Genomic DNA, 11364 nt, shown 5'->3' with positions numbered 1-11364 from the left:
AATGCAGTTTGTTCAATTCATTGCATTTCTGGGAAAGGGAAGGGAATGAGTAAAAATGCATGAGTGCGAGTGAATGAAGGGAAACCTTGCCAGGGTGAAGCAGCTTGTGCACTGGTGACTGTGTATAGGAAATTTGCTGATGCCAGTCTTCATAGCGTGCTATTTATATAGCCGTATATAGTCAGTATTTTCAGGCAGAGGTGGTTTGGGAGATAAGATGCCTTAAACACACATGGGAATGTACTTCCTCACAAAAGGGACGTGCTTGGAAAACAGCAAACTGCGCTTTTGAAGAGGACTCTCCAGATGTGTGAAAAGCAATATTTGTTTGGTACTGTCTTTAGGCTTGGGCTACACAAACGTCCTCTCCAGATGTGTAAGACACTGCAGGCCTGCTGGAGGTGCAGGGGGAAAGATTTCTTCAGAGCTCATGTGCAGGCAGGAGGTTTTGGGGCTCGCCTTCAGGGGCTCTCGGAAGCTGCAGCAAACACTGCTCCCCTTTGTCATGGCTGCTTGTACCCACGTGAATCCTGAGGCTGGCGCGCTGCCTTAGCAGACGAGTTGTTCTGTCCTGCAATAGCACAGGCTGTGAAAGACCATGTGGTCACAAACCTCTGCTCCATCCATTCGTGTGCAACAAGCTTGTGGGAGGAGCAGGGCCTCGCTCTCACTCGCACACACTCGTCTCACTGTACGGCAGGGAGGATTAAAACATGGCAGGCAGCAGCAGCAGGCAGCTCGATGCACCGTGAGTGCACCCACCTTTATTTTGACTGCATGGTGTGTGTGATCTTAGGCTGTGCAATAGCGTGACAGCTTGGTTTACCACGTTTGCAATAATGGAGTTCACTTGCATGAGCTAGCCGTGAACATTTTCGTCCTTTGTTTCTGAAAGTTGTGTGTGATCGTCTGAGGCCCTGTATGGCTTACGGAGTCTGAGAAAGTAAATGCAGGGGCAAGTCAGAACTACAGGCTTGGTTGCAGCAGATAAATTAATGACAAAATGTTTGTAGGACGCTTATTATGCATGAGAGAAACACAAATCCAAGCGTGTGGGGCGGTCATGGGGATCTAGTTTGCTGCTATATGTATAACTTAGAATTTAGATCCTGCTCGATCTGATGTGGTTGCCCTTGTGTGGGGAGAGGCCAGCGGGGAGTAGCCTAGCAGTCGGGCACAAAACCTACATAGCTCTCAAGAGGTAGGCCCGGCTCTTGTACCATCCTGGCCACCTCTCTGTTAAGCAGGGGATGGCATGCCGATCTGTATGTATTGCCAACTCCTAGTGCATGCGCTGCAGTGCAGGGCAGATACTGGCCTGGGCAGCATCTTACTGCTTTGCAGAGGAGCAGTAAAATACACCCTCCTCTGCCTTCTCCCTGTGACTTCCTGAGCCTGCCGGCCCTGCACTGCCGAGATGACAGGAGCTCCATGTGAGACTTGCATTGCTCCTCCCTCCACCTTGGCACACGGCTGGGGATGGTGAGGGCAGGATTTGGTTTTGTGGCTCATCTGACTAGGGGGGCATTTGCAAACCAGGTGAGTGTAAAGCACGATAACTGTCAGTACCCATCTTTGAGGACACTGGTGCTGGAGTGTCTGTGTTCCCACATGAGGAGGTGCAATAGCTATTGCACAGGCTCTGCTGGGTGACTTCTCCATCTAGGCAAACAAGCCCTTACTGGTAACCCTTGGGCTTCTGGCCAGTTGCTGATGCAGTGCAGGACGTCACAAAAAATTGCATGACCAGCACAGGAAAAGAACCTAGTGACAGGAGCATCCTAAGGGAAGGATTTCTGTGACTTGTCGCACTCTGCAAGCTTTACCCAGGCAACTTTAATAGACTTCAGTGGGAGTTTTGCTCGAGTGAGAATGCCAGAAGCAAACCTTTATGATATGCTGCAGGAATTGCCCTGTTATTTATTCTGTAGGTGAACTGTGCGCCCTTTACTGTGCCATCTGGGTGCTTGTTTAAAATGAAGATCAAGCATCATGTGAAATTGTCCGCAGTAGCCAGCCAGAACCAGCGGTATGGCCCACCGTGAGAACAACCCATTCCTGCCAGAGGGCACTGATATGCTCAATAATCTCAGGCCTGTGAAGTCGAATGAGGAGGGGAGGTGTCTTGGGGCTTGAGTCTCTTTGCAGTTGGAAGGGATTCATAGATATAGGGATGCCTACTGTGGGTTTCCATTGACAGACCATCTCTTTCAACCAGGGGCAATCCCTACCTTCCAGACTCTGCTACCTCTTGATTTCCCATGAGAGAGCTTTCTCTTTTTGCAAAATGGTTGAAGCCGGAGAGGATGGTCGTGCTGAAAACTCTGGGAATCCAGAGATCAACTGATGTCCCATGGAAAAGCTTCCTCTAAATGCATAGTAAGAAGAAATTTTCCATTGATAACACTATCCCCAGTCAGTTGGTATCAGCCATGACCAAGGGAGCCGGCAGAGAGAGCAGGAAGGCCCCCATGCTATGTGCAAACACCCTAAGGACCAAGTCCTGCCTGTAGCATTCACAGTGACTTCAAAGGGAGTTGTATCTGTTAAAGGCGAATGGGATTTGGCTTCATACCAAAAGTCAGACCTCAGGGAAAAGTCAGGATAGATGCTTGTGTAGGTTAGTCCCAAAATATTGCCTGTGAGAGTCCTAAGGGATGCTATGCTAGGGGGTTGCAGCTTTTACTGCTCCCCAGGCCGAGCTCACTGGACACGCCAGGCTGCGTAGAGCCCTCCATGCTGTACCCAAAGCTCCCTTTTATGCCAACTTCTGTCTCCACAGTTTCAGGAACTGACTCTATTTCCAGCTCCCCCATCTGCATCTGCCAGTGCCTCTATGGGTATCTCTCCCTCTCCCCATCAAGGGTCCCAGGTTACCCCCTGCCAGAGCTCCACATGCCTTCCATTTCCCTCTTGCCTATGTCATTGTCTTCACTGCCCGGGGATGTGCACCTCTCTGTTTCCTGTTTCTCCCAATGGCTCATTTGCTATTACCAGGGGTCCCATCCCCTCTTACCCCTTAAATTGGCAGCTCCGCCATATTCTCCTGCCCTGCCAGGCATTCTCTGTGTCTTCGCTCCACTGACCTCCCCACTCTTCTTCTTTCTTTTCCTTCTGCCTGAAAGGTCGGTCATCCGAGGGAGCAGCATTTTCAGTGGTGTTGGGGCCAGGTGCAGAACTGCGATAGGGGTGCCATGCTGAAGCTCCTGTCAGCTGGTTGTTCACCTTATCAGCTCTTACAGAGGTGGCCAAAGCTACTGAGTGTGCTAACCAGATGCAAGGGGCTCCACTTGTCCTCAGTGTACCTGTTGCAGGTTTTCCCATATCAGCGTCCTGCCCATTGCTATCTAGAAGGTGTTAAGAAATTAAGGCATTTCTCTATGCGTAATGCAATTAAACTAGACTCTGCATGTATGGCTAGCCAACTCTGTGGGTTGCTAGTGTGGAACCAGGGCCCCCAGCCGTCCTCATCCACTTTTTCCTGGCTAGGAGAGCTGCAATACAGGAAATGCAGCTACAGTTATATAAGTTGACAGAACAAGGAGCAATGGTCTCAAGTTGCAGCAAAGGAAGTTTAGGATAGATGTTAGGAAGAATTTTCTCAGTAGGAAGGTAGTAAAACACTGGAACAAGTTACCCAGAGAGGTGGTGGTGGTAGCATCATCCCTGGAGGTTAAGACCTGGCTAGACAAAGCCTTGTCTGGGATGATGTAGTTGGGGCTGGTCCTGCTTTGAGCAGGGACTAATGTGACCTCCTGAGGTCCCCTTCCAACCCTCATCTTCTACGATCTATGCTTCTGCGAAATCGGAAGGATCTTAGTTCTCCTGGAGCCATTTTGGGACCTAGTAAAACCTGGCTCTAAGCGTGGTACAAAAAAGGAACCAACAACCTTAATGATGAGAAGTGAAACATTGATTTCCTTTACAGCATTTCAAAGGCTTTGTTTTGATGACCTTGAGCTGGCAAGAATATGTTAAAAACTATAAAAGGCAGGTGCTCCTCTGCACTGTTCAGTTTGGGGGACGAGAAGCAGAGGGGCAAGAAAATGACTGCGGAAGCTGTGTATGGGGAATCGCTGGGGAAGCACAGCTTCTCTAAATGTCCAGAAAATGTTCAGATGATTTGTTTCCAGACTCACGTCCATCCTCAAGGTGGTTTTGTCTCTCAGCTATGCTGTCTGATGGGACCGCGGCAAGCGGCAGCGGTTGGGCAGGGTGCAACGACGAAGGGCAGTGGTGTCAGCTGCGTTTTGATGGAGGTGAAAGTAAAGAAAATCATCCTCTTTGAATCTGTCCTCTGGAGATGTGTGTGTGTAATAAACCTGGTGTTTATGGCTGTGGCTTCTGTGCCAAAACCAATGATTTAGAATAACGTGTTTCCCTGTAAGAAAGTCCTGGACTGTCACTCAGTTTTGCTCACTATAATGACTTGTTACAAATGCAACTTGCTAGCTCCAGTGTTGGACTTCATAGCTGATTTTATTCATGCTGACTTAAGGAAATTTGAGAAGCAGTTTTCTGAGAGCACGCCCTAAAAATCTGTATGACCTGGCAGCCAGACTCTTTAAATACCGTGTTTAGGTTGTGAATAAAGCAGCGAAACAGGAGGGGAATTTCTTTTGCCATAGTAATCATAGAGGGCACTCAAAAACAATAGTAGCTTCAACATTTTTGGATGCAGGTGGATGTTCAAATTGACAGCATCCAAGTTCTGTGAATCTTTCCTGTGCCTCCTATGGGCATAGCACACTAGAGGGAACTCTTCCCCACTTTATCCCATACTGGAAGCTTCCCAAACCCCGATGTCTTCAGTTTCTGCACTGAAAGTACAGATGAGCCATGATTTGCCCTAAGTAATTATTGCAGGCAAAACCTTATTAAAAGAATAGAATGCACTTGTTTTTAATGCAACATTTCAGTAAAAACTAGGGGCACTATCTTGTGGTGCTGGAGAAGAAATGAATAATTAATTACTCTGTAAAATAAGGGATGGATGGTTGAGATGTGGCATCCTTTAGCTGTGCTGCAAGAAGTCACAGATTAGTATCTGTCCTCCCAGACTTTTCCCCATGTAGGTTATTACTATAATTTGTTGGGTTTTTTTCTCTTTTAATGAACAAGCTAAAATTAAGTTAGAATTGTCTTAAGTTCCTATGTTGGTAAATTTTCAAAGGGGAAAAATTGGCCTTGGATTTTCTTTTCAGACAGGAAAAATAAGGCCTGAAAGCTCTCCTCCTTTCCAGTCTCTGCAAGCCAAAAAAAATAAAATAAAATAAAAAAGTGGGAACTTTTTGAAGTTCAGGTTTTGCCTATTTTGACCAACTTGATCCCTGGTAGATCAAGACCAGGGATCAAGGTAACATCTAATAGGAAGTTGTTACTGACTTATGAATGCCCATTTAGCTAAGATACTTTGGAAATAAGTTCTTTGTTGAAAACCTCCCAAACCTTTCAACTACTTCCTTCCAACTCGTCCAACAATAGACAGCTTAAAAAAAATTGGAAGACCTATATACATGAAGAAGGCAGTAAAGATGCATCATACAGAAAGGTTCTTAAAAGTTGCCCTATGCAACTGCCTTCATCTGTATTTGGCAGACATGAGCCTGATTGACTAGATAAGTTTGAGAGAACTTACTTTATACCATCATAGTTAAAAGAAGTAATTGCAGAAGTGCCCTGATTTGAAGGGATGAAGTACTGGTGTTGAGGGGAATGCCTCGCAGGAGGAGACACCAGCTGTTGGTAACCACTTCTGTTCCAGGATGGTAAAGAAACCAAGTCACACCCTAACATACAGATAAATAGTTTCTTCTCTTAACAAACTGACAGCTGCCCAGCAGAAGAGCAGTGGTACTTTGAATAAAGTGACAGTAACATTTCCTGATAGCCTCTGTAATGGTAACAAGCTATTGCCTGGATAGCAAAATGGAAGACTTGGTTTTTGTTAATAGAACAGGAACGAAGAAGAGTTAGGGTGGCTCAATGGATATTGCCCTGTGCAACTAAGAGTAAAATGGTTGGGAATGCACCGAACAGCAACTTTGATGTCTAACATGATGGTCCTGCTGTTCACAAAAGTTATAGACTCTCTACAGTGGTGCCTAAAAACATATTGCTAGTACAGTTATCTATCAGAATGAGGATTGATTTATGCCAAGAACTATGCTGGTAAGAGTTTCCTCAGACTACCAGTGTTCATTTATGGGCAGCGTTAATCTGCCAGCACGCAGGTAGTTACTGTAAGAGAGCTCATGGTTGCTCATTCCAGGAATGGCAACATGATACTTGAGTGTGGGAAAGCGGTGTGCAAGGAAGATCAATCACTGAAAACCCTTCTGAAAAGGGAGTTCTGACAATCAAGGCTTTCAGTCATAACTAAAAGGTGTATCGTGGTTTTGGTTTTTTTGCCAACTAGATGCCACACTGGTTTGGGGTGGGGGGAAAAAAAAAATCTCACGAGATCTGAGAAGTTTTTTATGAAAAAAAATTTATTGCAAAACTCAGTGTTTTGTGACACTTCCAGGAGTTCACGAAATATATTACAGAACAAACTAGCAAATCCTGTTTTGAACACATTAAAGCCTGCTTCTGGGTCTTTTGTGCGTGCACACACACTCATACGCTCGCCTGCTCTTGCTATTACTGTATGTACAGAAACTGGAACCTCCCTGTGCAGTCAGTCGCACACATTTAATCTGTATTGGAAATCCTCATAAAAAGAGACAGTAGAACCTCGTTAATCTGCAGAACAGGTAACGTACACACACTCATACAAAGAACCTGCAGCCTCGTCCACTTCTAAGCAAAGTGCTGTAGTGAGGTCTCTTATTATTAAGACTTCATTAATTTTTATAGTTATTCTACAGAACACTGACCAGCATGCTTGAAGTATCATAATTTAAAATTAGCTACACTTAAAAAAATAAATAAGTACATGTTTGTTGCCATATTTGTTCTTTAGTTATTCACAAAAAAAATCTAGCAACCTACAATGGGTCTTCCAGTCATTGGTGCAACTTAGCGAGGTTCTGCTGTGTATGATAAAGTGCTGAAGGCATATAAAGGACACAGAGCTGCAGCATGATCATGATAGTTCTCAGGCAGTGACAAGGAATTGCAATAGCCACTTGTTGCAGGAGTGCCTGTTTCTTTTTGGACATCTAAGACAATTTAAAAAACCCAAAAGCACCTTCCCAAAAAGAGAATTTACAGATTGTCCCACATTTCTATGGCTGGTAAAATACACAGACATGGTAACATAGCGGTTAATGGACAATGCCACTTCCATTTAAAACACAGAAATATTTTTCAAGGTGTGTGTACTCACAACCAAAACAGACTTTTTTTGTCCCCCTGAGTTGCTTAGTGGCATAGAGATGCATAAAGATGGGGCAAGAAAGCTTGTGTCACCATGGGCGCATCTACACATCAGTGTACAGCGACGTTGCTTCATACTAAAGCATGGCGTAGTATGGGTGGTGCATGCTTAGATTTTCCCGCTACGTCACCATAGGGGTACACTGTATCCGGGAAGCATGCCGCTACGGTGACATAGCTGGCAATCACGTGGTTGCTACGTTGCTGTAGCACAGCATACAGCGGCATGGCACATCACTACGTTGTCATAGGGTGACCTGTTGATGCGCCCCTGGAGTAGGAATCAACTAAAAATAAAGTGAATGAACAGCCAGTATGCTGTCTTTTACAGTTCCCTTCTTTACACGTAATCAGGCTAAATTGGGAAATGCACAAAGAGCCCAACTTTGTGCTCACAAAACTAAATAGTAAAATACTCAATGAGTTCAGTAGGAATAAGAGACTGACAATTGTCTTTGCATTTAAGACCAGTTATTCGATGCCTATAGTAGCTTAAGAAAACATCCTTCATATTATAAAGGATGTAAGCTGTTATTTGCAACCTGTGAGGACAAGTGCCTTTGCTGCCTCATGTTAGCTGCAGCGATTTTTATTGGTGTGAATTCAGTAGTGCTGCAGGGATTTGTGTGCAGCAGTAATTGAAAAATTTGCAAATAGGTTTAGATACTAAACATACAGGACCAGATCCTCAGCTATTGTAATTCTACCTAGGTCAGAGCTGTCAGTTTACAGTACCTGAGGACCTGAAACCCACAACCTACGGAAAGATGCACTGAATATGCAAGTTGCTATCCAGCAGTTGTTCTCTCTTTTTTTCCCCTCTCTCAAAGAGCATGGGTTGTGTAAGGCTTATCTATTAAAAACAGACAGCAGTCACTACAACCTAGGCTTAAAACAAAAAAGAAAGACGGAAAGAAATTAAGTTTGTGATAGGCATTGAAAGAATTGGTACGAAGAGGTAAAATGGCTTTTTTGCTAAGCCACAGGATTATTTTTCTTCTCCAATACAAAATTATTTGACAGCTTTTAACAACCTCCAAATAATTTAAAATAAATACTAGTTTAAATTAAAAGACAATATATCTGATCTAACAGGAAACATTTCCAAGGACGCTTGTATGGAGAGAAAAAAATCCCCCCCGCCCCAACTCTCTCTCTGCAGCAATAACTGGCCATTAAAAAAAAAAAAAAAAAAGTGATAATCTCCAACTTCCCAGCATTGATGGAGTTCAAGTTAATTAAAAAAAAAGACCCAGAACCCCACCATTAACAATGTCATAAATCAGCTATTCAGTCTATCCCCTTCCCCACCCCTTGAACCATCCAAAAAAAGAAATCTAAAAACTAGAATCCATATTCTTTAGGTAGAAAACCCCAAAAGTTCAAGTTACGTGTTTAGTTACTGTCTCTACTTCAGCATATCTACTTTGTTGATTGAATTGGGATTGTCGTTCAAGATGCTTGCAGGCAAACAAAGACTGTGAGCTAGTTAGTAGAGTTGTATGAGCCATTTTTTACTTTCATAAGGTCCTTATGAAAGTCTTTTACTTGATCAATAGAACCGTTAGGTACTATTAAGAAAGCAGACTTATCTTCATGCTGGACAGAAATATTCTTCCATGGCTTGCAGCACATGGCCATATTTCAAATGGAACTGCCATTGCTAGGTATTAAAAAAATATATCAAAAGCAATTAAAAAAAAAAGGGAGGGGTGGTATAAAGAAAATGTTGGTAGCAACTGTTCACACTTAAAACTTTGCATTCCCTTTAGAGTGGAATTTTAAAATATGGAGTGGAGCTGACTCCATTTCCCTTCCCGGTCTTACACAGCATCTAGGAGGTTAAGGAGGACAGCTTTTTTTTTTTTTTTTTTAGGCCATGCTTTCAGAGCCTTTTCCTGAATCATCTACTTTCCCAATATCTGTTTCAATAAAGTCATCTGGTAAATTTACTGGAGCTTCTGACGTGTTTTCCTCCAAGTTCAGCTTCCGATTTTGACACAGTCCTGTTTTGCATGGTCTGACAAAGGCCAGGAACACACTACCGAGGATCATGCCAGCAGCGCAGGAATAGAAAGCTGACCTGTAGTTCTGCGTTGTGTCCACTAGTACACCTAGGAAGGGAACATTTTACATGAATTAAAACGTAAGTGCAAGAGGTATCTCTTTTCCTGTTCCTCTCCTCTGTTAACCCCTTTCCCTCCCTCCATCTCCCTCTTCAAAATGTTTCAGCGCAGGTACTTCTGTATCAGTGTTTTTGCATGACAAACTCCAATTTGCAATGCTTTTAGTCAGGAAAAGAAGTTAAACGTAACTTGGAGGGGACTAGACAGCGTCTCCCCACAGAGGGTTTACTTGTCTTCCTGTTCTTTCCTTCAGTTACTATTTAGATGTTTTTTTCCCCTTTAAAACCATATCAAGTATCAACGTATTACATGTTTCGCTGACATCTGCCAGTATAAGACTCGCTTATTTTGCAAGATGTATAGTGCTAGTAGGCACAAGCGAGTCATTTCGCTGAAGCCTGAAAGGATGCCAATTTTAGGTATCTAACTGGAGCAGGGTAGCACTGCAGTATTTCTGCTTTCCTCTGAGGCTCCTCTGTAGAAGCTGCCTCATTTCCAGGACACTGAAAGCTAGATCCCTGCATTGCAGCAACTTTCCTTTCCAGCTTGGGAGGGCTGCTCGGGATGCTACTTAGCATCAGCCTGCTCTGCGGGCTGACACAGAGCCCCGACCACACTGAACTCACTACAGCACAGTTAAAGTAAAAAAGGCATCAATAATAGTAATTGCTATTATAGCTACCAAAAGAAAAAAAAAAAAAGTTACCTGCCAGGGGTGGTCCAGCCAACCCAGATAAGCTCTGAATAAACACATACACTCCTGCTGCAGAAGACATCTTCTCAATGCCAGCTACATCATCTTCGGCTAACAGAGGAATGTGTGTGCCTGCTACGGTCCCAAGCATGAACCCGAAAAAAATGCTACACATCATCAGTCCCCAGAATTCATAGGCAAATGGGAATGCCAACAGAGCAATGGACAGCAGAATGACACAGATGAGTTCAATGTAAATCTTGCGGATAGGCTTTTTGTTGAGGACCCAGCCAGCACCAATTCTTCCAAAGACTTCGGCAATGGCCATGGCAGATAATATATAGGCTGAATGGTCCTTGTCAATGCCAAGGCTGAGACCAAGAGGAATGATGTACAGCGAGGGGGCAAAGAAGCCCAGAGTGGCAAAGAGACCGAAGAGTGCGTAACAAATAAAGCTACAGTCTTTCATCACGGAAAAGTCCAGTAGCTGTAGTTTGGTTTTTGGTTCTTCAGGGGAGCTGCTAGCGTCGACAAGCATCTGGACCGTTTCCTTTGGTTCTTTACTTTTCAGCTCCGTTTTGGCATTTCCAGGCACGTTGCAAGGTGAGGTAGTTACTTCTACTCCTGAGTCGAAGGACTCTATTGAGGTGCATGTTTGCTCGTTTTCAAGCATGTACTTTGTTTCCGTTTGCTCTTCTATTGGCAATACTTTTGCTACTTCTTGCGCTTTGATTATAATAGGTCGCAGCAGCGATCCACAGATGACAATGTTTAACTGTAGCATACCAACAAATAGGAGACTGTACCTCCAACCAATCTGCTCTTTCAAGGCAGTAATAGCTGGGGAACAAAAAAAAATTGAGGAGGGGAAACACATTATATAAGCCTCCGATCCTGACTGGGAATATTAATATGTAATTATGTAAAAAGAAAAAAATTCCAAACTTAAAAGCTTCTGGGTCAGATTCTGCTCTAACTGGAGTCGACACGGTTTTAGGTATTGTGGTATCTCAGATTCCCCCAACTCCCGAAAGAAGCACAAGACAAGTTTCCCAAGTCAGCCAATATTTGACTTCTGGATTCAAAGACTTATGCTAGTACTATGTTGCCTAATACTTCACTAACTAGGGGCTGGGCAGCAGTGGGCAGCCTGCTGGGCCCCCC

The 11364-nt window shown here is 44.1% G+C and overlaps 2 protein-coding genes across 4 annotated transcripts in view; one reads left to right on the top strand and one right to left on the bottom strand.

The window, feature by feature from the left end:
- The first annotated feature begins 638 nt into the window (after positions 1 to 638).
- ARSG (arylsulfatase G) overlaps positions 639 to 11364 on the top strand; it is an 88033-nt gene continuing 77307 nt past the window's right edge. For all 3 annotated transcript variants that reach the window (XR_003092526.1, XM_025196254.1, XM_025196252.1), the window contains exon 1: positions 639 to 748. The gene's annotated coding sequence lies outside the window, so the exon portion shown is untranslated. The remainder of the gene's footprint in view (positions 749 to 11364) is intronic.
- Positions 6183 to 11364, bottom strand: part of SLC16A6 (solute carrier family 16 member 6) — a 9788-nt gene continuing 4606 nt past the window's right edge. Inside the window, exons 4-5 of the mRNA XM_006017346.3 lie at positions 10213 to 11040; positions 6183 to 9494 (exon numbers count right to left, since the gene is read on the bottom strand). Of these exons, the coding sequence (XP_006017408.1) occupies positions 9253 to 9494; positions 10213 to 11040 (1070 nt within the window). The 3' untranslated portion in view covers positions 6183 to 9252. The remainder of the gene's footprint in view (positions 9495 to 10212; positions 11041 to 11364) is intronic.

Source organism: Alligator sinensis, unplaced genomic scaffold (genome assembly GCF_000455745.1).
Source record: "Alligator sinensis unplaced genomic scaffold, ASM45574v1 scaffold282_2, whole genome shotgun sequence".
Classification (NCBI taxonomy): domain Eukaryota; kingdom Metazoa; phylum Chordata; order Crocodylia; family Alligatoridae; genus Alligator; species Alligator sinensis.
Note: the sequence above shows the minus strand (reverse complement) of the source record. Positions and strands in the feature narration are given on the sequence as shown.